General features: G+C 41.2%; 1 protein-coding gene across 2 annotated transcripts in view; it reads right to left on the reverse strand.

The window, feature by feature from the left end:
• The window catches only part of Setbp1 (SET binding protein 1), a 324431-nt gene that overhangs the window by 67596 nt on the left and 229036 nt on the right, over positions 1-27799 (reverse strand). For both annotated transcript variants that reach the window (XM_090353180.1, XM_090353179.1), the window contains one exon: positions 24013-27469. In XM_090353180.1, coding sequence (XP_090209306.1) covers positions 24013-27469 — 3457 coding nt within the window. The remainder of the gene's footprint in view (positions 1-24012; positions 27470-27799) is intronic.

The following is a 27799-nucleotide window of genomic DNA, read 5'->3' on the forward strand; positions in this document are numbered from 1 at the left end:
GATGAAGATCACAGGTGAGTCTCCTACAGCATGTAGATTCGGACAAGGCAGCCAATAGTACCAGGGCAAAGATGTGGCCATGCCACCATAATAAGCCCTGGGTACTCTTCTTTGGGAAAGCCCTACAACTGTCAGAAAGACGACTTCTAAAATAACTCTATATTGTGCACTCTGCAGATTTTATTGACAAAGGTGTCAAGTCTTGCAAAACTGCAAGTTGTTTCCCTTGTCATGAAATAAATAAGCAGGTGTGCTCCAGTTCTCAGCTCCATTCGATTTGCTTAGACACAAGGTGACTGTAAGCATTGATTGCATGTAAGACCAGATATAGATTTTTAAGGGAGGTTCATACTCTGGGAGACAGTCACCTTCTATAGCAGACTAGCTTTGAGCCAGGCACCCACTTCCAAAGAGAGATTGAAAGTGAAGCCATTGGAACCTAAGCGACTATGATGGTAAGAGTGGGAACAAGGGGCCTGGCTGACATCTTCAGTGCTTTGTTTTAGACACACAGGATGTTACGGAGGACTAGAGGGCCTGAATGATCACCTAGCACCTTTGTTTTCAAATTTGAGTGTGTACCAGACTCTCCCCCTCATCCCCTGCCACCTTTAAAACAGAGGTTTCTGGTCTTCTGGCATTAGAACTTTTAGTTCAGTAGATCTAGGATGAGGATCAGCCAATCTGAATTTCAAAGTAAGTGCATCACTAAGTCCACTGAAGCTTAGTGGACATATATATAAGTCTTAATTTACAGAATCATACATGGAGGGCCAAAGAGTTCTGGGGAAGTCACGTAGCCTAGATGGCCCACACTTCCTGCTTTTGTAGGTCCTCTCTGTTTCCCTTGAACCTTGCTTTGCAGCCTTCCTGCTTTCTACACATGAATATCCCCTTCATCTAGAGGTGAGGATGCTGTTTTGGAAGTTGTCAGCAGGAGACAAATGCCTACATGGCTACTGCCGGCCTGTGATTCCCAGGAGTTCAGGGAAAGTGAACAGCCTTCCTACTCCAGGGGGGAAAATGCTCTGGGGATTCCTCTCTGTGGTCCTGTTTGAAAGAAGAAGCGATTGGCAGGTGTGGGAAGCAGGAGCTGCCCAGAAATGGTAGCTCTCCTGTCTCACACAGTTATGATTTCCCAAACAAGAGTTATACAGAGTTACACACACACACACACACACACACACACACACACACACACACACACACACAGAAGAATGTAACAGAAAGTACATAGGGATACATGAACTTCAAGGTCTCTTCTAATGTAAGATTCTGTGATGTATGAAATTGGGTTTAAAAAAAAAAACACTGCAACAAAATTCCCTCATGTTGTATCTTACTATACCAGAGACTGGAAGATGCATGTGTAATAGAATAATTCTGAGTCCCATAAAAGATTTTACCATGGAAACTATACATTTCTTGAGTCTTTACTTCAGTAATCAATCAATAAGATGTGTGCTGACACCACTACCAAATGATGGCCAATTCATCCAGACACATTCCATTCCTGGAACTTTCTTATGGTCTTCTTAGCATTAATCAATACCTGAGATCAAGTTATGTATTTATAGGATTGCTTATTGTCTGGCCCCAACCTATCAGGAACAGGAGGAAGATGTCAGCGTTACTTGGTACTGCAGTTATCGAAATACCTAGAAGAAGATGCATGGATGAAAACTCTGGAACTTCCTTTGGAGCTCTTTTCCTCCAAACCACAGAAGGTTTCAGAAACACAGGCCAGAAATTATGAAAGAACTACAGTCTTATAAATCCACTAATGATGACCATTAACAAAGAGCCACGATTGCCACAGATTTTTGCTTTCCAGACAGTAAAGCTCTCCCTCTACAGTCAAAAGTCACTTATATCTGTAGATTCAATCAACTACACAATAAAAAACTGCACCTATTCTAAACATGGGTATACACACTGTGTTACTATCCTTTAAATGCCAGAGTAGAGCTATTTATGTAACATTTATATTGTATTGGGTACCCTACATAATACAGAAATTATGTAAAGAGTTGGGGAGAATATGCATATGGTTCCATGTAAATGCTCCACTAGTGTATATAAAACGCATGAGCATTCTCAAATTTTGTTATCTGAAGAAGGTCTTGGAATTGAGCCCCTGTGATGCTATAGAATGCCCGTATACTTGTAGGAGATAGTGTTAACAACAACAACAAAATTAAATTACATTAAATTAACATTAAGTTCATGCAACACATTTTCCAGTCTTTCCTATATTTAGTTTTTCACAGAGCCTGGATCCATTTATGAGTCACTTGTGATTTTTATATCATGGACCACTTTGCTAGCTGAGGTCTGGAACATCTTCTTCCTAAATTCTTACAGCAAAACTGCCAGCTTGAGCCGATGGTCATTTGACATACCAAGTATCACCCTGCTTTCCACAGCACAACATAGCTTTGTGATCTTCTGCATGGCCAAAATATTGCTTCATGATGTTTAACATGATGAAAGCTATATCTATTCAGAAATTATCACTTTATCGCAGGACTGTAAAGTCAGTCTTAAACTGAGGCAAAATTTGCATCAATACTGCCAGTGGTACGTTGAATTTTATTAAAGTACAACAAATCTTTTGAAGTTGTTTTAGAACAAAAGGCTAGACATATATGAAAGGTTTGGAGGTAAAGTTAAAAAACAGACAGCTTCCAGGAATACAAGTTTGAAACACACACACACACACACACACACACACACACACACACACACACACATACACACACAGAGTGAATATATAAGAACTGAATTCTCACTTTGCAGTGGGAAATAAGTGTAGAGTCAGGCGCTTAGGTCTCATATCCACCCCCTGGGACCTCAGTTTGAGGTATGCTTAGTTTCTAGATGAGTACACCAGAAGTGAAAGAAAGCCCCCAGGGCCTCGCAGTCACTTTACCCAATATCTGTGGAACAAATACCTGGTTTAAGTTACCAATTTGCTGAAAGACAAAAAAAAAAATCTAAAGTCAGAGTGATTTGGATTAAACTTCTGGTATTGCTTCTTAATAGATACATGATCTTAGACAAATTATTTCCTTCTTGAGATTTAATATTCTTATCCTAAAGGATAATTAAAGGTATTTTACTGAAAATAAAATGTCAAATGGTATTAGATCCTAAGCTTTGAAAACAGGATAGCTGGCAGAGCAAGCTCACTGCAGCCATCACAAGTGAGAATAACAGTCCAGCAGCAGAGCATTGGGAACAGGGCTTGGTAAATATATATCTTCTTATCTATAAAGACTCACAGAGCAGGTGTGCCACACACCCGAAATTACATCTACATGGGAAGTAGGGTTATGAGGAGTTAGGTGTGAGACTGGCTAGTGTAAAAGGAGTTTGAGAAGAGAACTAAAGCCAAAAGGGAGGAATGTATGGCTCAAGGTACAGACTTTGCCCTAAGGACCCAGTTCAATCTCTAGTATAGCCTAAATGTAAACTTGACATTGGTTTAAAAATTTGTCTTCTCTACTGTTAACTTTATTAAATAGGGCTAATCCTACTTAGCTTTGCCCACCTCAGGCTAACTGTGACAATTATGTTGGATAAAGGCTATGAGAAGCCTAGGTACTAAGAAGTGCTGTTCTACCAAGACATCATGCTCACTCATTTAGGCTTCTGTTTATATGGGTTTTATAATTATGATCATTAAAAATATAATATGTCATGGTTTCCTTAGCTGAGGCAGACCCCCTTAACACTAAGGTTGGCTTCCACTTTTATTTTCTTTTAAACAAAGAAGATTTTGCCTTGTAATAATCAGCATGGTGAGTTCCCTACTGAGATTCTTAAGCCTGTCTCAATGTTTTCTCAGTCGTGGCTCCACTTTCTTTTGCAAGCTGACGAATAACGAACTTATGTTTCTTTATGCTGTTCCCAAACTAATGTTGACGGATAAGTTGGGTGCAGCTCTAACTGTGGTGAGGGGATGGATATGTTCCAGGAATATGTAAATTTTTACTATGGTGTAATCTAAGTGAATCTAAGACTCAGAAGAGGAGAAGATAGTCCTTTAGCATGGCACTGAACATTTCTGAACATGAAGACTCTACTTTTGGAAGATTTTTGTCAGGTTATCAACACTGTACATTTCCTCCGAAAACAATCACTCCTGGGTAGGAACACAGTGGGGATGAAAAGGATGAAGGGAAAGCAATCAGTCCATCATGCCTGTCATCCTAGTTACTTAGGGGATTAAGGATTGCAGTTCAAAGCCAGACTGTGCAGGAAAGTCTGTGTGACCCATCTCTAATTAACCAGCAAAAGCTGGAAGTGGAGCTATCGCTCAAGTAGTAAAGCACTAGCCTTGTGTTAAAAAAAAAAAAAGCAAGCTAAGGGACAACACCAGAGTCCTGAGTTCAACCGTATTTACCACTTCACAGTATATATGGATGGCCGGGTGCCAGTGGCTTACACCTGTAATTCCAGCTACTCAGGAGACTGAGATCTGAGAATCGCAGTTCAAAGCCAGCCTGAGCATTTAAGTCCATGAGACTCTTATCTTCAATTAACCACTAGAAAACTGGAAGTGGCTCTAAGCTAAAGAACTCAAGGATAGTGCTCAGGATGGAGGGCAAAGTGAGGGACCCTCTGGAAGAGTCTGCTGTTGGCTAGGTCGGACAGGTTGAACTTATAGGCTGCATTGTTTCTGGGAAGTGACTTTACTGGCCCTAAAATCCAAGTCAGGTTATGGGATCATTCTGGGAAATGAGGTTATAACTTCTATCAGGGAAACATAAAAAAACATGGCAAGCTACTAATAAATCAGCACACAATTAAGGTTAAAAAGTCAATGTTCGGGAAACATCAAGGTTTGGAATTAAATCAACATATCAGGGTAATTCAAAGGCTAGTGCCTGGAAGGCAGCATTTTATTCACAATCCAATTCGTCTATCAAGAAGCATTTCCTTCCTCCTGAGTCCTGGTTCTGCCGAGTGATTTGGGACACCGGCAGCTGCAGCCAGATTTCCTAGCTGGTGCTCCTTCGTGATTGTGCATTGGCCAGGGTTTGCGACCAGAGTTCAATTCTGCTTATAAGCCATTTCCCCTTTTTAAACTCTTGGTTATTGTTGCTGATGTTTTATTTTGCTATTTTCCAAGATTGTATAAAGAAGTGCACATATTCCTTCACATCTTTTTCTATAGCCATTTACGGCTGACCAGAACATTCTTCAAATACTTTCCTAGGTCCTACCTGGGATCAGAAAGATCATACACCAATCATACACTCTCTTTATAGCACATCGTGGAAGGGATTCCACAAGCTAGCAATTACAAGAAGTCTTTCCATGTCCTGGGGTTTGCCTCATCGTGGAGGTTAGGAATGGATTCAGGATTTTAGAGAGAAGGAATCTGAGAGAAACTAAGAGCTTCAAGTTTTGACTCACTGGAGGTTAGAAATTCTTATTCATTCATTGCATACATCAGCTCTTTTTTTTTTAATCATCTTATGTAGCTGTATAGAGGAGTTGCCATTCAACCAAGTAATTTATGAATACAATACATCTTCATCTATGTAAACTCTTTTATCATGCTCCCCCATCCTTCCCAACCTACCTCTTCTCTCAATTTTCTTAATTTTGTAGGGTATGCATCAAATTTTAGAGCTGTATTCTCCCCACTTCTTACTTCACTCATCTGCCCCCTTCCTCTTGACTCCTCCCCCTACCATTCCCCCCCCACATATCTTTCCAGTACCCTTTACCTGATGTTTATTTTATTGGACTATGAGTTAGTTTTCCTAAGGATTTACACTGCTTGAGAGACTCTTCTAAATGTACCATATTTTGCATAACACGTTTGACACCTCAGCTCCTTTAGTCTTTCCATTAAGTCTCAGAATACATTCCAGTTCTCCTCTATCCCCTAGATTATAGGAGTAAAAACTGTGGCTTCTAGAAGTATGGAAAAGTCACAGTGCTAGTGAGTTGCAAAATTAGGACTGGATTGCAGATATATCTGCCTCCTCAAGTGCTCCTGTACTCCTGGCTGCTGTTCCCGAGCCTGGGACATGGACACTTTTAGAGCAGTTATTTTCTATATGCCAGGCTCTGTTCTATGTCTTTTAACTCTCCTAGCACAGATGTGGTGAAGTACCATTTCTCTGACACACAGAGAAGAAAGCCATTCACCCAGTTTATCCAGCTACTATGTGTGACTAAGCTGGGCTCTAAACCTTTTCATGTGTGGATTATTAGTATTTACTAATCATACCTACAACCAATTATTTCCCTGCTTGCCCTGACATATCTCCATCCTAAATTTGAAACCTGGATTATGGTAGGATCTTGAACAGATTCTGTGCCCAGACTAGGTAGGCATAGCAAGGCAGATAAAGACCCTCTGACTTTCTAACAGCCTAGAGTTCCCAAGTTGATACCAGATAGTGAACATATTTTTTTTTTCAAGTACTGGCTTTTTCTCTGTGGTTTTAATTATTTACTCACTCAGGTTCATTTGCTTTGGAGCTTCTTGAATGTCAGAGCTTCAGACTGCAAATGCGAGCCAAGGTTTGGCCTTTGCAGATGCCCAGGTTTAATGCTGACTACAAACAAGGGGCTTCCAAAGCCACTGTGGCTTCCTTACCAGGCCTCAGCATCTGCTGCCAGCCTCAAATCATTTCCTGGGTGTAGTGAAGAAGGGGCCTGAATACCCTGAGGGGCTTTTGTGTCTAAGTATGTATGAGTGCATGCCAATATAAGCTTTCTTCCCCTGAGTGCCTATCTTATTCCTACGGGGTACATCTGGACAGTTTACAGAAGGTGGCAATAGGCAGCTTGTGAAATAATTACTCAAAGTAGAGGAAAGACTCCCAAATTTTATACCATGTTTGGCTACTACCTGATCTCAGCCAGCATACAACCCTGTAAGCATCAATTTTTCCACTGTCAACCTCAAGAAACTAAAAAGTGCATCAGCATTTCCCCGACCACCTTCTAAAGTATAGTTAACATTTCTTTTCTGATGTATTGATAGGTGGGTTTGGAAAAACAAAGAACTGTGCTGTGAGGATGGTTGCGAAGAGTGACTTTTCCCTCTGTAGACAGATTCACATCACTCATCCATGTGTAAAATGCCACAAGATGTCATGTAGTAATAATCACGTATTTTTAGCTATTCTAGCATTTAATAAATGCAAACTGTGCTTTTACTGAACATCTGTCCAGATTTCTCGGGGTGCTAGACAGTGTCAGGAATTCGTTTTAAGGTTCTCAGACAGGGTCTACACACAATCAAACTAGCAACTTGATGACTAGTTACCATAGTCGTTTTTAGATGCCTGGACTGCTAACAGGATTAAAAAAAGTATAAATGGTACTAAACATGAATTTGTATTTTCTGTAAATTGATTGACAAGGTAATAAAATTCAGTCCAAATTTCATCTCAATAGTCAATGGTGAATGGTAAGTGGTAAATAGATGGCTCTCCAGGTGAGGGTGTCAACTGTCCTGCCCCAAGCAGATCTGCAGGTACGTAGAATGAACACTGCCTGGTTATGCCCAGTGTTTTTTCCTGTAGTTCTTTTCAGTGTTTTCACTTTGAATAATCTTTTGGTTCTTCTGTGCAGAAGGACTCTTAAGGTCAGAGAAATATAAATACCTGAGTAGAACAGAGTTTCTCTGCTTGTGTATAAGGTTTCCCATCTATCTACCTGTCCACCCACCACTGCCCGCCCTCCCTCCCTCCCTCCCTCCCTCCCTCCCTCCCTCCCTCCCTCCCTCCCTCCCTCCCTATCTGCCTGCAGGTAAAGAGGCTTGAACTCAATTTTCACTCTCACTTGTCTTCTATGCTTTGCTGGCACTCTACCATTGGAGCAATGTCTCCAACATAGCACTTTGCTGGGTATTTTGGAGATGGAGACTCACCGACATTTCTACCTGTGCTCACTTTTTGTCTGGGCTATCCTCCAGGTCTTGGCTTCTTGACTATCTAGGATTACTGGCACAAACCATCAGTAACTGACTTCCGCTCAGTATCTTTGTCCTCCCTTACTGATCATTACACAACTTGAGGGAATGATAGGGCCACATAAGCAGAAGTTAATAAACTTCCGAACAACTTTAGATTTCAAAACATGCCTTTGTAAGATATACATGCTCAAAGGATCAAAAGAGATAGTGATTCAAAAATAATTTTACTTGTAGTTTTTATTAGTCCCTGAGGTTTGGTGAGCCTTACAATGGCTCATCTCAATGTTTTGGGGGTTTTTTTTTGCTGGCTATTTTTGAAACTGCATCTTGCAAAGTTTTCTGCTTGAACTGACTTTAAACAGCAATCCTCTAGATCACAACTTCTTCAGCATCTCAAATGATGAGTGAGCCACTAGTACCTAGCTATCAATTCCAGCTTTAAATAGAGTTACTCACAGGCCAACTTAATAAAATTATATTATTCTGACCCAAGTATCTTTAATTATTCTTCTTTTCTCTCTCTCTCTCTCTCTCTCTCTCTCTCTCTCTCTCTCTCTCTCTCTCTCTCTCTCTCTCTCTCTCTCTCTGAAATGACTGTTTGAGGGGTGACATTGGTCACCTTTGTGCATTCCCTGACATAAAGCAGGCTGATGTCTAATATGTATTTGCCTGAGAAGAATCACATATATTTGAAATTATGCCAGTAGTAGTGTATTCTACTACTGAAAGGCAGTTGGAATCAATGCATATGAATTAGCAAATAAAGATTGGCATATTATAGGTGCTCAATGAGCATAATCATAATCATAACTACTGGCCTTTTCTTGCATATTTTCTAGAAGTCAGGAATTATGCTAACAACTCTGTGAGCAAATGTATACTGTAAAGTGGTAACTATGGTTGGACACGAGAAAACAGAGGCAAAAATTGCTTCACTCATTTGCTTCCCACTTTATCTCTTTGTTTAGCTGCTTTCTGTGCCCAACTCACTACCCTCCATCAGAAGGTTCACATAGTTTCAGGCCTAAATTCTTTGGCAAATCTGCTAGGGTTGCACTCTTCTGAAGTCATATGAGTCCTCAGCTGAAGTGCTTGTAACAATGAAAGCATGGACTCTACTTTGAAAGAATTTAAGTTCCTATCCCAGATAATTCACATTAACCAGGTAGGAAGCAGCAGACTTCCTTGATTCAAGAACAGTAGTATATGTGGGGCATGTGCTTGCCTGTTTGACTTTAGTGGACAATATTTAGGGTTTGCCCAGGTGGAGCAACATCTGAGGCCACAATAATCTGTCTGTGGCATATCTGAATACATTAGCAGACAGATTCTGAAGGGGGTATTCTTTAGGTGGTTCTAGAGGCCAACCACAAACAGAAGATGAGGCAGTGGAAAGAGTGATAGGCTATGATCTTCAGTGAAATTACATCTTTTTCCAAATAACCTGGAGCCTGGGTAAACTTGCTGTGGATACTGAACTTGGAAATCACAGTTTCATAAAGTAGGTACTTGGTAGAGAAAGAACAAATAGGATTTCACACATACTGTCAAATCTAGTCCCCACCAGATAAGCATGCCTGATTTTCTTGGGGACCATCTCTCTGACAAGTTACCAACAGCACTGGGTCCAAGAGACCCAATCTAAAATCCATACTTTATTTGAATAAAAACATCTCTAAAGGTTGAGATTTATAATTTCACAGGAAAAGTCTGGGAGGGGAGGGGAAGCTTAAAAGAATATTGTGTAAAGTCATGGTACTGCCAACAGTTTGTGGGTTGGATGTGACATTGCATTCTGAAAGATTAGATGTAATTGAAGGATCCCCCCCCCACCTTCTTCTTCTCTTTTAATAGCAAGGAAATATAAATCCTCCCTTCATGTTAGAGCCGCAACTCTTTGACGTTTCGTACAATTTTTCCCATTCAGGAGGATTTAACTGAAAGGAAATTAGGAAAACTGTAAGCTTTTCTTTTTCTTTCTTCAAACCAAAAGAATTTTAAGATATCAAATTTTGCCTTCTAATTTAATTTCTGGTCGATCTCCCCCTTGCTTTCTTTCTCTTTCTCTTTCTCTCTCTCTCTCTTTCTCTCTCTCTCTCTCTCTCTTTCTCTCTCTCTCTCTCTCTCTCTCTCTCTCTCTCTCTCTCTCTCTCTCTCTCTCTCTCTCTCTCTCTCTCTCTCTCTCTCTCTAATGAGAAAGAACTTTCGTGGATCTAAGGAGAAAGCACATGTTTTTGTGATTACCAGAATTCTGGTGGTTGGTATTTTGTGAAAATGCCACAGAGCTGTACCATGAGGTAAAGAAAGCGTTCACAGTGAACCGCCCGTCCTGACTCTCACCAAAAAGAAATGTCAGCAAGAAATCTAAGTAAAGCAGTTATTTTACTCTTCACATAGAATAGAACACAGATTCTGAACTGTGAAAAGAAATCATGAGTGAGAAATGTTTTGATTTTATAAGTGTTCCAAGGCCACCTCCTCCTAGCAAGCAAGCTCTTCTTGGATAACAAACAGTTCTTAGCTTCTGCTTTGCCCCTCCAGCACAACCTGGAAGTGAATGAGTCATTAAAACTCAATCATTCAGGTGAAGTCTAGAGGAAATGGCACTGTTTGCCTACTAAGGAAGAAAAGATTGTTAAATTACAGATGCATTGAAAAATTGCAGGATGGTCTGGAACTACTTAAAACCATCTAGGTAAGTAAAGTCACGGCTTTAGAAATCTTTATAAAATGGAGTGTTCAACATGCTATTTGTTTTACTCTAGTGCCCTCTTTCCTGGAGCCTTTTGAAGAACCACCGGCCTGGCCACACAGCTTCTTGTGATCTTTAACAGAGGGCCCAATTGAGCCCATTGGATTTCTGCCTGACTTGAAACTGTGAAATAACTGAATTGCTTTAAGCTGCTAAGTTTAAGCTGGTGCTGTGTTGCAGCAGCAATGGAAATGTATACACGTTCCCCTTCTTTTCATATTTATGGCTGAGGTTAGCAGATAAAATTGTGTGCAAAACAAGTGGTGCTAAACACTCCCATGATGACAAACCAAATAGAAGGGGACAGAAATTGCCACCCCTTTTAGGGCAGTAGCCTTGAGCTGAAGAGCTCAGGGACATTGTCCAGACCCAGAGTTCAAGCCCAGCAACCGACAAAACAAAACCAAAAATTTCTAACTCCTGTAGGTGATGCTTACTCAAAGAACACACAGCCATCTTTAGGTAAAATTTGTATTTTCATCACTTATCCAAAAGAGCTACATAACCCCATAACCTTATATTCACCATCAAATTAAACTGTGGTCCAGCAAATTTTTGCACCCTCTCTATGTGTATGTATGTTGAGAGATGGATAGAACTTCACCCCAGTGGGAAAGTAATTGGGAAGGAAAGCCTGCCGCTTAAAGGAGGAGGCAGTTCTATAGTAATCTGCTGTTTTGTATTTTCTGTACATGAATATATTATCCAAAGTAGAAATGAAAGGAAATAAATATTATTAGCCACTATGCTCTGTCTGAGCAATAGGCTGGCACTCCTGTATGTATTCTACCTTTATTTGGCTCTCAAAAGACTCTGTGAGGCAGGTATTAATAGTCTCATTTTTCAGATGAGATCAAAGAAACTGAAGTTATCCAAGGTCATGTTACTAGTAAGTAGGGGATTTAGCATCCAAATCTACATCCAAGAGACTTGAACGTATGGGCTTTTTTCCCCCTTCTCCTTCATCTTCTTCTACTAGTGTGCCTTAGAAGTCACAGAATTAATTCTTAAGCCAGCGCTTCTCAAAGTGTATGCTAGGAACACATAGTGGTTTGCAAGGATCAATCTAGCCAGTAGTATCAGTCAGTAAGATTTGTACTCAGCATCGTCTCAAGGATCATATAAGCTACAAAGAGAATGGCATGATTCTAATCTCCCAACAGCTCAAATTTGATCTTGGTGAATCAAAACATCTTTATGTAACATAAAGGATGGTGGGACAAAATCAAACATAAATAAGCAGTGGAATAAGAGTGAATATATTTGCCATGCTAGAGAGGCAGAAGATGGTAGTGGCTAAGAAAAGTTGTAGACAAGATTTGGGAAACAGACAGAAAAGGAGATGTTCTACACACAGGATGCGATGTGGTGACTGAAGCCTAGGATGAAGGGCTAATTATAGTATTTTCAATAAACTACAGAGGAGATGTATGTAACAGGACTACAGCATGGGAAGAAGCTGGAAATGATCAGGGAACAGTAAGAGCTGTAAGGGTAGATACAAAGAATCTTTGAAACTAGATAATTTTGGACTTAACGCAGTAGGAATTGATATTTCCACACCTGGCATCAATTAGTCCTTTACCGATGGTTACCTTCATAGGTATTTTCTTAAGAACAACTACATTTTTCTTCTTCCATTTTAGTAGTGAAAAATCTTTATTTAGTTTAAACTGGAAGGGGGAGGTGGAAACAACTGAGTATGACTCTGGTTATTATTGCCAAAAGAAACAACAAAATGAAAAATAAAGTAGAGGTGATTGCTCAAGACCAAGAAGTTACAACCCTGGCCTGGGGGAAGTTCAGCCCATATAAATGGAGTTTTTCTGGAGTCATAGTGGCGTCTACAGGCCAAGTGCAGCTCACACACTGTGGTGGGAAATTATGAGAAACAGCCAATGCTCGTGTCCTTGGTGGTATCAGAGGAAGGCACTCCTATCTACAACAGATCCCTTGGGAAATTTTTCCTCTAATGAGGAAACTTTTGCGGTTGCAAAAGCAACGGAAGACAAGGCAAAAAATATTTCGGCTAGCAAACCCTATATGACACATGTACGATGCCTGTATGGCGACTTTGGCTGTTGTCCTCTTTGCCTGATGTACTGCAAAAAGACCCAGCTTGGAATAAGTGTAGACAGGACTTATTTGTGAAAGAGGAACTGTGGACTTCACCACCTCAGCTGAAAAATATTCACAGATGTCTCAGGAAGGGAAACAACCAAGTCCTAGCCTAAAATTAATAGAATAGTTGGTACCTTCTCCCATGTTCTTTTATTAGTAGCAGCAACTCATAATAATATATAACTAGTCAATTCATACCTATAGCTAGTTAACTAGAGAGAGGGAGATAGAAAACACACACACACAGACAGACACAGAGAGAGAGAGAGAGAGAGAGAGAGATAGAGAGAGAGAGAGCAAGGGAGGGAGGGAGGGAGGGGGGGGAGAGAGGGAGGGAAAAGCATTTGTAATCAAACAGGTTAATTTCACTTGACATTGCTGAGGTGGAGATAGGATTTCAAATTTTGGAAAACTCACTGCATCTCCCCTTGTCAGCATCTGTGGAGATAGATTCAACATTTAAGATACTGTAACCCCTCTATACATTACCAAGACAATAAAAAAACAAGAAAGCTGAATTAAAAAAAGAATCTTAGGGGGAAGACATGGGGAATTCTCTTTCATCTTTAGTAATTTGTGGCCTTTCCAATTAATGTCCTGGAAGGTCAGTTGGGAAGTGTGTGTGTTTCATGTCCTATTGCTGCTGACTTTTTTTTTTAGTGCATTCTTATAGTTGGGAAGAGTTAACATGATCCAATCTGGGAGGGTGTGTAAGAGAACACTGCAAAGGCAGGGCAACCAAAGTCAGGAGAAAGATGAGGAAGACAAACTGCTGGGGAAACACAGGTTGTTTTATCCTAACAGGCTGTCAACCAGAGGATTTACACACTCATGTTTCTGAGCAGTGGTAGGGGATTTTATATTTTGCCTTAAAGGCTCTTTGAACCTTTCCACATTATCTTTAATTTTAACATGATAAAAGAAACAAATACTTTCCAAATAACCATTTGTTATGTGCTTATAGGCAGGAAATACAATCTTATTGTTGCTATCAGATCCCACAGAGAAAAACAGTTCTTATTACTTAAGGTTTTGTTATTTAGAAGACAGACCAGATAGGTATGAATCTGTAGGATTACAGTGCTTCTAAAAGAATGACCAGGTGTCTTTACATATCAATAGCTTCCCTATTATACAGGGTTCAGTATTAAGCTATTAAGCTCTTGATGTTTTCCATGTGTTTAGGAAAAATAAACTGAGACAAATATAATAAAAATCATATCCTATAAGAAAAATGATTTTGGTTTATTGGTCTTATTGGAATATGAAGTAAGACAAATGGACACAAAAATTACAGTTTTCTAGCTTACATTCCAATTCCATTCATAAGGGCATGAGGTCCTTATAAACATTTCCCATACTTTTGAGATATAGTCCAAGCTCACGACTTTATGACTTGCTCTATTGTTTTGATTCTTAGCCCATAGTCCTTTCAGCTTATACATTTTTGTAGGTTCCTAGTAGATTTGTAAAGTCCCTCAAACTGCACCAAACATTTCCCTAGAAAAATAAGAGATCTAAATATTATCTTGAAAGTTTTATGAAGAACATTTTTGTTCTTCCCCGTGTTTTTTTTTATGGTTTTCAGAAAACCTTTGCTCCATATAATTCTGCCTCATGTAAAATAAAAGTTCTATATGCAGAAACAGTTCCTCACAGAGGGCTTGGCTAATCTTGGCTTCAAAGAATTTCTTATAAATTAAAAAAAAATGACTTTAGTAATGACTACATTACCTATTAACTAGTGCCTTTTTCTAGTCACTAAAATTTACCTCACTAGCAAGAGTTCTTTCGGGTTAAAGGAAAAACTAAGTCATATTATGGACCCTAAAAGACTTAGGAAATTTGTGATAAAACTAGATGGATGCTACGATCCAGCATGTTTCCTGTGCAAAAGGTTAGGTGGCTTTGAATTTTTTTCTTTTTCCGTATTGGAAGAAAAAGATAGTACCTTGTACATGTGAGACAAGTACTCTGCCCCATTTCCTGCTCTGTGGCTCTTTGTCTGGTAGGAAAGCACAGGTATCATAGAGGCTTTATGCAGAGCTGAAGCTCATTTGAAGATCAAATGAAGATAGTGCACTTTGAAAAAATTACAACACTGTTCAAACATAAGGATAGAACTTCAGTTATTTCATCAACAAAGTATACCCCTCAACTTCAGTTTTACTCCTGGCCTATTGTTTTCTATCTCCATCCCTCTCTAGGAAGGTGGGGGAGCCAAGCAAACATTCCTCTTGGTACTTGCCCTTCTCCACTGTTGCCTATGCCCCTTATGTGTTCTTATCCAACTCGTACTAAGTCTATGTGCATATAACCAATACTAACTTGCTTTTACAACATGTAACTTACTACTCTGTAAGGTGTTTTATGAGCTCTTTTCCCCCTTGGAATGGGCTTTTATTTCCAGTCATTAAATGTGTACACTCCTATTATTCTTTCTAATTGCTTTGTATATACATCTGTGCCCAACTCTTGTGTCCTGATAGCTTTACAAGTTCCTGGAGGACAGATATTATTTCCTGGTATTTCCATCATTGCACCCAGCTCCGAGCACCAAGCTTAACACCTTCAAGCCTTGGACCTTTTAACTTTGATTTATCCTTCCTTTTCTGGACGCCCTGTGCATGGCAGTGAAGCCTGCTACAAATCCTTCCTGGTAACTTCAGTCTAGCCAGGTACCTTCTGCTCTTTTCCTCACCCCCATATCTTTACTTCTGTTGCCCGTCTACCCTTGCTGTCTTCCCCTACTCTTCCTGCCCATTTTACCCTTGTTGCTGGAACATTGTTTTGATTTTTTAAACCAACAAACAAAAACCATGCACCGCTCTCCAGGACTTCACTGTAGAATTTTAGCTTTCACTCAAAATACTGTCAACATTTCAGATTTTGGATCCCCACCAAGCATATAGTTGATCACAAAGTTAACATGGATTCCAGTTGATTTATTATGATACTTTAGTCTCTTCTTTCCCTTGCCATTTCTTTACTTCTAGTGTCACTAAATACTCTTGCCATTATGCTATCTATTGAGTGACTAAAGAGCTCACAATCATCTTTAAAATATAAGTGCAATGTTCAGTAACAGAAACTTCTGGTAATAGGAGAGGCTATTCCATACATTTACAGTAACATAGCTGATGACACCAATGGCACAAGAAGAACAAGTTTTCAAATGGTTATTACCATGATCAAAAACTTCCAGGTAGTCTATTGAGCAAGAAAGAAGGAGCTGGCCTGGAATTGCTTCCCCTTTTCCAGTAATTCAACATAGCTTTCACAGGAAGTTGAAGGGAGCAGTGAAAAGGACTCTGACATTGGATTTATGGCTCTAATGTTGCTCAGTATGTCTCAGACTTAAGACCTCCTGAAAATTTCAGTGTCATTATTTAGCAAAGACTTATTTTAGTCTAATAGGGTTTAGTAGTGAGAAAATGGAAAAAGAGAGAAACATGTTTCCCATGCAGAAAACGAGTGTGAAAGATTCTACAGTGTCACTTCTTAAGGGATGACATAAAAGCAAAAATAAAAACGCAAAAACATCAAGACACAAGTCTTCTCAGAAAGTAGGGAGTTTCTCCCAGTTTGTAACCGAAGCCCATGTGTTCCCATTACTCACTTACTCTTTAACTCTTTACCACTATGGTTTAGTATACAACCCATCAAGACTTAAACGTATAAGGTATTCCAACACAGGCATGTTTTTAAACTTTTCTGTTGTCTTCAGGGCCATCAGGATGCTACACACACACACACACACACACGCGCACACACACACACACACACACGCACGCACGCACGCACGCACGCACACACTCTCATCTGTCCATACCTTACATGGACACTTCAACTTCTGGTTGGTTCTGTTCTTACTGTTTAGTTTCACTCTTCTCTGACACACTCAATTCTTCTCCAACCTTTCTGACAACCTTCCATTGTCCTTCCTGATTCCCTGTTACTCCATGGATCTATTTAAGATGGGGCTTCAGGTTCTTTCATCTATCTTCTTTCTTTCATTCTCCCATGATGCTGTTCAGCACATATTGCCAATCACTGACTTAACAATCTGTTGCCTTATATGTGACAAGTATTTTTCTCTGATTTCTTTCTGATTTCCCTCAAGTGCCATGACTTTCCCAGGTATCTGGGAAAACAAACTGGAAACACATCTGACTTGAATTAGTGAGAGAAAGAGGTAAATCAATAATGCTTTCTTATTAGATGTTTTGGCTTGGATACCTCTCTTATAAAAATGATAACTGTGTGATTCAGGGTGATGGAATGAAGGAGTAAAAGGTTCATGATAGGTACCATTCAAATAAGTGAGTAGATAGTTACAGTACTGTAGGGAAAAGACAGTATTTTCCAACCCATACCAGATGAGGACGACAGTGGTAGGGAAGCAAACGTACAATGTCATTTCATGATTTTTACTGGTTTACATAGTGGCTTCTCATGTTCTGCAACTTCTGAATGTAAGAAAATGGCAATCCAATATTCATATTTACATTATTTGCCAGGATTCTCTAACTACAGACAAGGTCTCAATAAAATAGGACTAAGTACTGTTTCCCAAATAGTTCTGAGGTAGTTCCACCTAAATACCTTTGCTCAGATGACTTTCTGTGCTATGTCAACTTTTTCTCTCTCTTTTTGAAAAAAATCATATCCCCTTGAGTTAGTCAATTTTCTTTGAGCATTACAATGGCTAGATCCCAATTCTAGCAAGTATGTATTACTTATTAATTGTTCACTTATATAGCGAAAGCACCCCTAACGATGCTTTTCTGATTTTTGCCCACTAACAGGCCAGCCTCTGGAAGGCATGCTACACTAAATTTCCAGCCAAGAAAGGCTCCATGCCATATCAAAGTCACGTCTGTAGAAAATATAGCTTCTCTTCACCCACACCTGGGTCTGCATAATTCCCGAGTCTCCCAGAGGCTCTCCCAGAGGTATAAATAAAAGCCACTAACAGGACAGGAGGACATTCACCAACAGGGAGAAGATAAATGGCCCAGGGACTTCACACTCCACAAGTGAAACTGCTCCATTTCTGATGTCCATGTTGCAAAAGAGATGCTCTGAGTCTGTTTTTCCTTTTTAAATCTTTGTTGCCAGAAAGTTATGGGTTACAACATTTAATTTGATTAATTCTTAGCTTCCAAAAGGAAACCTTAGTTGGAACCTTGGGAGTCCCAAAAAAATAAGTATGTGCAATTGTTAAGACAGGAAAGGGAAATATGACTTCCATCAGAGCCCACAAAGATCATTTGCCGTCCTAAGCATGAGTCCCCTGAGATGGCCTGGAGACCAAATTATTGTCAAAGAGATGCTTATCTTTTACAACTGCTCACAGAAAAAGAAAACATAAAGCTTCACATCTCTCCCACGATTCACTTTTCAGGTTTTGGTTTTCTTTTATTTTCCTCTCTCTGATTTCCTCTCTCATTGTGTTCTAGACTTGACCTCCTTTAGGCTCAGTAGGTTGAGCAAGATGAGGTATTTATTCTACGTGACAAAGATTCTTTAACAGGCTCTGTCTGCTCTAAGACATTTGTAAGACAATGCCCATGGTTTTAAACTTCACAAGGAGCAAATTACTTTGCTGCTAGGAATCAGGTATGAGGAGCCTCAATCTTTTCAAAAGGTAAGTGACGAATGGGAAGAGGCCCACAGATGTACCAGAAGGGCTGGTTTTTATAAATTCACCACACAACTCTTTGGGTGACACTGGTCAATAACTTGGGCAATATTTTCTTCATTGCTTATTGAGTGTTTGTTTATGTAGACATGTTTGTATTTGCATTTAAAATTCTTTTGGAGTCTTTTTGAATCTTAGATTAGAAGCTCTGGTCCGAACTTTTGTTTGTAGAGTCACATTTGGGAAATTGAGTCAGAACAAGTTGTACGTGTGTAAGCTACAATACGTGAACAGCATCCACAATCCTGCTTAACCTGCATGGCAATCATGACTTTAACCTTCAGTTATTCCTGGCCCAGATTAAGGTTATGAAGACAAGACATCATCAGCTTTCCATTTACCGTTCTCTTTTCTTCCAGTCTTCACATCATCTTTTTGCTTTTATTCCATTTTTAGGAACATTTCTCCCCTATTTCTTCTGTATACCTTTCATCACTTTTCAGTGCATGGCTAATTCCCTCTTCTGGATGGCTGCTTGGGGAAGGTTTTTGCATTACGTTTGGCTTGGGTATCCTTTTTCTGATGGGGAGTGAGAGCAGAGATTGCCTCCCAAAGTATCCCACAGTGCTGATAAGAGGAGCTGGCAAAGGGCAAGACAGAAGGCACAAGAGGGGGTGGAGCAGGCCAGGCTCAAGGGAGTCTAGCTACCTACATGGTAGGATTCTGATATCTGGGAGGAGAGTTTGAGACTGATTCTCAGCATCCATTCATCATGAGGCAAATACTTAGGGATTAGGGATGGCTATTTTGCCTAACAATGGCAATTGAACTAAGAGGTAATGCATGCAAATTTACTCTTCTCACTGTGTTTACATTATCTGATAGGAACCTGGACAGCAATGGTGGTAATATATCAGTACCTGGCAACATTTTAGGTTACAGTGTTATGCCAGGATCGTTTCCAAATAGTCTCAACAGGAAGTACATCATTCATCCTAGAATCTTCTACCACCTATGGGAATTTGGCAGTTTCCCATAGAACAGGTTTGTTCTTCTGGGAACCTGCTGCATGTGTGAGAGATAGCAATGCCTGGTGACAGAGAGGCTCACATGGGGCCTGATAACACTCCTTCCAATTCTAGGCTGAACCTTCCCACCATTTAACCATGGCGTCTTAGCTCCAGGAAAGTATGTTTTAACAAATGGATATTTAGCAGATAGTATGATTTTAGAAAAAGAGCCAAAAGAGCCACTGCCTTCTGAAACCAAAGAAGCAGAAGAGTAAAAGATAAAAAAAAAAACGAGAGAAGTTTGTATATTTATTAACCTATATACTAACTGCTAGGAGTGTTGTACAGGAGCTAGTAAGACAATGCAGACATCTGCTGAGCCAGGGGATGGAGAGGAAAGGGAAAATGGACTATGCAACAACCGCTCTTGCTAAATGGGATATCTAATTCCTTTCTCCACAGTGGTAATGACTTACACTGATATGATATCTTTCTTCAGCTCTGATCTCAGAGAATGTTCAATGCTCTTGCTCAATTCAGCTGCTAAATCTGGTCCTCAAGAAGCTAAAGAATCACAACTATATTTGTGCTGCTATTTTAGAGCAGGATAGCTCTAAAATAGTGGTCAGATGTGGAGCGAATTAATAGAGATTGGGGGAGGAAAAGGTAAAGGGAGTGAGATCAGGGAACTGCAGATGCTTATTTTCTAATTGTGACCTTCAGCATCAAACAGCAGAGCCAACAACTCCAGCTAGAAGTCTCTGGAAGCATTGCATGATGCCATTAACAGCCTTATCTCATCGTCAGATCTTTTCATGGAATTTTGCATTCTTTGGCACGTATCACCATTAAGGTGAATCTTATTCAGAAAGTCTTGACAAACTCTGATACTGGGTTCCAAGTGCCACTAAACACATTTTCCCCTCTGTTGATGCTTTTCGGAAGTAGAGGGAGCTTTCAGGTAATATATATGGAGAGGCCAACCCTTAAAAGCCAGAGAAGCAGAGACTCTGTCCAGATCTAGAAAGATATTCAATAGAGGACATCAGATTTAACTTCTGTAGACACAGAGACCACCAGCAATAATAATTCATTAATGTATTCATTAATAAACCATATAATACAGAGATAGCAGAAAAGCTATGATAACTTGGAAAATTGGGGGTTTTAATAATAAGTAGAAAAGAAACCTGAGCTGTGGAGAGGTTTTCAGGCTGGTATTTAGCAGTGGATGGGACATGAACATTTTTTTCTTGATTGATTTGGGACTGAATAAAAGTATGCATTCTTTCATTCTCAGTCTTCCCTGCAAGCATCACATGATTGCTGCACAGACACCATAGAGAGAGGAATACCATCCAGATCCTGAAAGGAAAGCCAGTGGCACAGAGGAATATGCACTGGCAACTAGGATCTGTGTTCCAGACGTCTTTACTAGCTGGGTGATATATAGCTTGAGTTCACTGGGTTCAGTTCTGGCTTGCTTAGATCAAAAGGGATACTTGAAACCTGACATATCTCTCTTTCTGTGAGTCCAAGACTAAATGTACAAGTTGAACACCTCTAGTTTGCAAGTCTGATATTGGAAATGCCCCAAAATCTGAAATATTTTGAGCACCAATAGGGAAAAACAATCGAAAAAAATCCTGCTTCATGTACAAAATTATTAAAAGTACCATACAAAATAACTGTCAGACTATGTGGACAAATTATATATGAAAAATAAATGGATTTTGTGTTTAGACTGAAATCTTATTCCCAAGATATCTCATTATATAGATGGAAATATTGCCAACTCATCCCCTAAAACAAGAAATCTCAAACATATTTACTCCTAAGCATTTCTGATACAGGACATTCAACATTGTTAACATTGCAGAAAGTGTATTATTCATGAAGCAATGAATTATATATAGGTTTAAGGACTGAAGCACAATATCTATGAGTGTTCTGGTCTTAATCCCCTGAGTAACAAATGGGCAGGAATTTCCCAAAGGACCAGGAATACCATACCTTAGGCCGCACAGAACATTTCTAACACGAGTGGGCCTAGTACTCAATTCTGCAGACTGAATCTAGCTTTCTTTCATGAAATAAATCTTGTCATGATGTGAAGTCAAACAAAACCCAGGAAATTGGCCAGAGAAAGAACTGCTGCAGAATGTAATGTGTATCAGTGGATAGTTTTAAATTTCTGAGACTTTTGGGGGGTATGTGTGTGAACCTTAGTCATTATTTTCTAGCTAAATAAAGCACCCCCCCAACCTCAGGTTAAAAAAAAAAAACAACCCAAAATAAGGATACTCCAGTCATGGTTAGTTTTGGTCCCATGGATCCATCTGATCATGTTGGAAAAGACCAAGAGTATTTTTCTTATATAAGTTCAGTCCATTGCCTTCTACCAGATAGACTTAATCTTGGCCCTCTTGTACCTTCAACAAAGCCTATGAGTGAAAAACTGCAATATCACATCCACTATGGGCTGGTCGCATATGTGTGGGTCATTTATCACCTTTTAGCCATGTTGGCTAATTGTTCTCTTCTCTAACCCTGGAAAATGTCCACCACTTTGGCAACTTATGAGCCAGCAGCATTCTGGGGGCAATTGTTAGGTGATTTCTAACCATAATCATATTTCTTTCTGTAATCTGATGGCCTAGACACTATCTTTCATTATGTCTGTTCTCATTTTCCCTAATTATGAACTCCCCAAAGGGAGAGAGAGGAAAAGTGAGAGACATGGATCATGTGACAAAGGTGAAACATAATACCCAGTGGATTAGTCTTTTAAACCCACACTTTGGACACAGAAGGGTTCACACTGTGTGGGAAAATAAGAGCACTAGATATTGTTAATAGTTCCTACAAGTCCAAGGAATGGATTTCTACTATTTCAGTAACTACTTGCTTTCTCATAGACATCAAGTGTTTTTAACATCTATGAGACAGAAATGCAGGAATAGGTTGGTTCAAGTGACAGGAAAAAATAATTTGAGGGTGATGAAGTTGGAAAAGAAATTCTGCCAGTCATCCATAAGAAGTGTTCTTGGTAGCCATGAAGATTTTATAGATCTGTGAGTCAAATCTCAATTCAGTGGACATGCTGAGAGATACAGCAAGTACATTCTGCAGGGGTGGGAGGAGTCAAGCGCCTTTTGGAAAAACCCTTTGCCCCTAGTTGCAGGGGAGTGACAAGTGTATGAATTCTGTTAAGACCTCATATTGGGGAACTTTGACATTACCTCAAATACCCAGGAACCAAGAAAGAACAATAAAACCTGGGTTGATTCCATTATCTTTAGCCAAGGCCAAGAAGCCCCTGTCCTGACTAGATGAATGGATCAAGAATACATTGTACACACACACACACACACACACACACACACACACACACACACACACAACGGAATTCTACCCTTCCATCAGGAAGAATGATTATTGTACCATTTGTAAGGAAAAAAGACTTGGAAAAAACAATATTAATGAAGTAAGCTAGACCTAAAGAAACATAGGTTGCATGGTTTACCTCATTTGTGTTAACTAGGATGAGCCTATAAATCTACATGTGAACACACTAGATTGCAAAAAAAAAAATACAATAGGACACGATAAATTTCACAGGTCCTACCAAAGGAGGATACTTATAGGAGCCTGGAACAGTGGCTCATACCTGTGATCCTAGCTACTCAGGAGGCTGAAATCTGAAGATAAAGGTTCAAAGCCAGCCTAGGCACAAAAGAACCTGAGACTCTATTTAACCTCTAGAAAATGGGAAGTGGGGCTTGGCTCAAGGGTAGGGCGATTGCCTTGAGCTAAAGAGCTCAGGGACAGTGCCCAGGCCAAGTGAAAGCCCCATGACCCACCCTCCCCAAGGAAAGAAAAAAGATACTTATAGGAGTGGATCACAAAGGCTCAATGGTTACATGCATATGATCATATAGAATAACATTGTACAAAATTATCTCCAAGAAATAGAAACAAGATTGTCTTTGTGTTTTTTAAGAGAGGGAGAGAGAAGTGTGGGGGGGGGGGCGGAAGGGAATATGATCTGGAGGCTGTGGCTCCCTGACCAGAGAGACTTCAGGGTTTTGTGGGAGACTCACATAGATTATATGTTGTAGTGATAGCTGTTCAATGCAATTCCCATTTAACAGTGATATTCTTGGGATCTTAGTCTTTCTAATGAGTTTCAGAGGCTTTAGCCAACTGGTAAACTATACCATGAGATTGGGATCGGAGGACCTGAGGACAGCATCTTTAATAAAAAGCACAAATATAACAAATGTGGTCGCAAAAGTGGCAGCTATGGCTAGTTTTCCAGGAAATAGTTCCAGCAGAGGAAAGACAATAAACACCAAGTGAACCATTTGCAGAACTCCATGAAAACACCAGTGTGCAAGGACACCTATACTCATTTACTTCCCACTCCATCGTAAATTACTGAGCACCATGTTCCCTGAATGGCTGGCATCCAACAGTGCAAAGCCCAGCACTTAAACACCTAGTTGGCCCAAGCAGAGAGAAAACTTGGCCTTACCTGGAGACATGGAAGAGTCGTAAGCGCTTCTCTCCTTGCGGTTCATCTTGAAGGCTTGGATGTCCTTTTCCCTGTATGTCCCAAAGCCTTCATAGCTCCTCCTTTTACTCCCACTCAGGTCACTGTCCCATTTGTCATTTGAAGGGTTCATCTCATTGAACACGTCTAGGCTTTCTGATCTCGTGCTGCCACTGTCACCGCTACTTCCAGAATACCTCTTAGCACACGAGTCCACAGGCTCACTGCTCAAATCGCTTTTGTCCTTGGCCTGCGTCCAATGCTGTGGATCACAAAGTGACAGTGTAGACAGAGTGTCCACCTCGAAGTTGTTCTTGGAAGCTTTGTGGCTGGCTTCACTGGGCGGATGCTTCTGCTTCTCCTTATGCTTGCTCTTCTCACTCACCATCGGCATCTCTTTGTCTGCACTGCCCAGCCGCTCACTCAGGAGGCTGGAGAAGCCTGTGGCTTTGCCTGCAAAGAGACCACTGAGGTTGTCGTGGGTCCCTAAGATCCGGTCTTCCTTGTGCTTATGCTTGTGTTTGTGTTTCCTCTTGTGGAGCCGACTGCTGGCCAGAGCAGCCCCGCCCACCTTGGGCGGATTCAGGGATGGCTGGATGTCACCAAGGCCCATGCTCACAGGCCCCTGGAGATGCACTCCATGCTTTGCTTTATGTTTAGCTGCCCCGGACATCTTCACATGGGAGCTCGTGTGAAACTGAGGTGGTGGCACGGTTGGCCTCATGAATGGGGAAGCTGCTCCAAGTGTGTGCGACAGGTACAGAGGCGCTGGGTACTGACCGTAGTAACCGAGGTTCATCATAGGCATTGATGTGTAAGGCATTCCATAGGGTGCATAGTAACTTCCACTGGGAATAGGGTAGCTGAACCCTTGTAAAAAAGGCACCTTTGTCATGGTGTCATTGGTTTTTGCAGGCCTACCACGCTTCTTCTTTGACTTCAAGTCTGAAGTCCTGCGAAGATAGAGCAACGGGTCATACTGGATATATGGCACCGGGTAGTAGTGGTCAAAATTAATCCGGAAAATGCTGGGATATGGATTCTCGTGGTAAAAGGTGTAGCTCCTATGGGAGACCCTGAACACTTGGAATTTGGTGATGAGCTCCTCCAGCTCGGCCAGAAACTGGAGATCATCGCGGTTTTGCAGGCTTTTCCGTTTCCTCTTGTGCTTTGGCTTTTTGAGGCTCTCATGGGCCAGAAAGGTGTCCACGATGAGATGCTTCTGCCGGTGGCCATGGCGGTTCTTGGTGCTGGTGTCGGATGGAATGGCCTCCGGGTTATCCAGGGAGCAGAAGTCGAAAGAATACCTCCTCCGGGACTCGGAGCTCTTTTCTGCCTGGTCAGACGTGCTGTTGTTGTCTGTCCCGATGCCACTGTCACTTGGGATCGTCTCTTCACTGTGGGACTCGCTCACAGGGGACAAGGTGATTTCTTTCAGGGAGCCGATCTCACAGAGGTGCGAGGGGGAGTTGGCCATCAGTCTGGGTGGAGACAGCTTCCAGGTTCCACTGTGTATTCCCTTTTGTGTTTTGGTTGGAAGAGCACTGATGGGCTGGAGATTTGGCATCGTTTTCAACTCTGAAAAATTGGTTTCAGTGCTGGCGGGGCTCAGGTTGCCATTGGACCCCCCTAACTGCGTGGGGAGGGGGTGCATAGCTGCTGGTGAAGACGCCACAAGTGACTGGAAGTTGGAAGGCACGGCTGGGACATCCGGCTGGCTAGAAACAGGCCTGGGGTGCTTGATGGCTGTTTTGGGTTCTTCGGATGGGGGCGGCAGCTCCGTTCTTGGCTTCCTGCCCCTCTTCTTGCCGATGTAGATGGTTCCTCTCTTACTGACGTTGATCTGCTTGCCCAGTTTGCTTTCAATGGCTGTAGCTGCTGGACTAGTCTCCGGGGGAGCTTTGGTCTTCAGAGCCATGCTACTGGAACAGGACAGGATCTGGTTCAAGATGTTTTTCCTCTTGAGGGTCTTCATCTTATTGATAGTTTTGATGGTCTTCTTATCCAGCACACCAAGCTTTCCAACTTTCTTGTGAAATTTCATCTCGTTCATGGGTTGATCCTCTCCTGGCACTAGCTGGGCCAACTTGGCTAAATTGCGTCGTCTCTTTCTTTTCTTGGTGCCTGGAAATTCTCGACTGATGGGACTCACTGGGCTGGTGGATGTACCCTCATGAATTGTCTCTACTGTGAGCAAAGGCTGCTTCTTTGGTCGTCCCCGTTTCTTTTTGACTGGAGTGATCACAGTAAGACTATCTGTGTTGGTGTAGAGAGGGCTAGAGGGGGTGATGGGATAAGCAGATGGCGGTTCCACCATCAGTTTATCAGAAGAGGCCATGACAGCCTCTCGAAGCATACTGGTGGATTTGGGTTTGCTGCATGTCCACCTCCGTTTGGCAGCAAATTTTGGATGTTGGATTTCTGGTAGCTTTCTGGATGGAGAGTGCTCTGGGCGTGACGGAGGGGTCATGAGCATGGATGGCTTTCGCTGCTTCGAAATACCTCCGGGGATCAATTTCTCACTATTCCCACCGGTTTCCAGGCTGATGGATGGAGACTCGTTCTCTATCATTTTGCCCAACTTAGGGATTCGGGGGTCTTTCTTACTTCCCTCTGAGTTGGAAAGTATCCTGCTAACGACTTCGCTGCTCATGGCTATTCCAGAAGCCAGGGCTTTCTCTGGGATGATCTTTTCTACCACTGCCTTAATAGTCTGTCTCTTTTTCCTCTTATGGCTGCTTGGGTCGAGAGAGGGTGCCTTGATGGGTATGGTAATCCGAACATGACTGGCATCATTTTCAGGATTATTGACAGAACTCATGTTCTGCCTGGCTGGTGATGTTTCTTGGGCACTCTCTGCAGAGTAACCCTCCCTTTTCCCTTCTGGGTTATCAAATACTTTCTGAGCATTCTTGACCCAATCCAGGTCTGGATTTGGTATGGTTTGACTAATCACATCTTTTTTATTAGACTTTTTCTTGCTGCCTATCGTAGGTGGTTCTGGGGGCTCCTTTGCACCTCCTCCATCTTGATCGCCCAAGGATTGATGTCCATTACATTCCGCAGAGCTGCTAGGAGGGGCTGGTGAGCTGTGGCTGCTGGGGGATGGAACCACACCTCCCAAAAGCAAATCTTTGCTGCTGCCGGACAGCTGACTCCATGCGCTCCCCGTGTTGCCTTTCTTCCCCTGGGTTTTTACAAAAGAAGCCACAGGTTCAAGAGCAGGGATCTTGCTGGTGCTTATAGGGTCTCTACCAGACTCTGGACTGATGAAGCAATTCTGAGGGGCAGGTCCACTGTCAGAGTTGGTGGACCAGTCCATGTGATTCTGGCTGCTGCTTTTTTGCTGGTGCTTTGGTTTTAAGGTGTCACTGGTGAAGTCCTGTGGAAGGCCTGGGTCATAATGGAGAGCTGAGTGTTTCTGAGGCCTCTCATAAGCCTGAAGGAGACAAAAGTGGAGAAGAGGAGAGAGACAGACATAAATATGAGCACACTGAAAGAAAATATTGTCAAAAGGCTTCATTATTTGTAATCTGAGAAGAAATGGCTACGTTAACAATGATCTTCAATTCTAGATTCTTTATAGAGGTTTTTTCAGACCATAGTAAACAAAAATGGCACTGTTTTTGAACATTAAACAGATGCTTTCATTGCTGTCTTTCTCCTCTATCGAGAAGCCTGACCCAGCTTGATTTAATACAACCTGTGGATAAAGACTGCTTAGGGAGAAGGAAGAAGAATTCAGGAGATCCTCGAGCTTAATCACTAT

This window comes from Megascapheus bottae, chromosome 19 (genome assembly GCF_031878675.1).
Source record: "Megascapheus bottae isolate mThoBot1 chromosome 19, mThoBot2.hap1, whole genome shotgun sequence".
Classification (NCBI taxonomy): domain Eukaryota; kingdom Metazoa; phylum Chordata; class Mammalia; order Rodentia; family Geomyidae; genus Megascapheus; species Megascapheus bottae.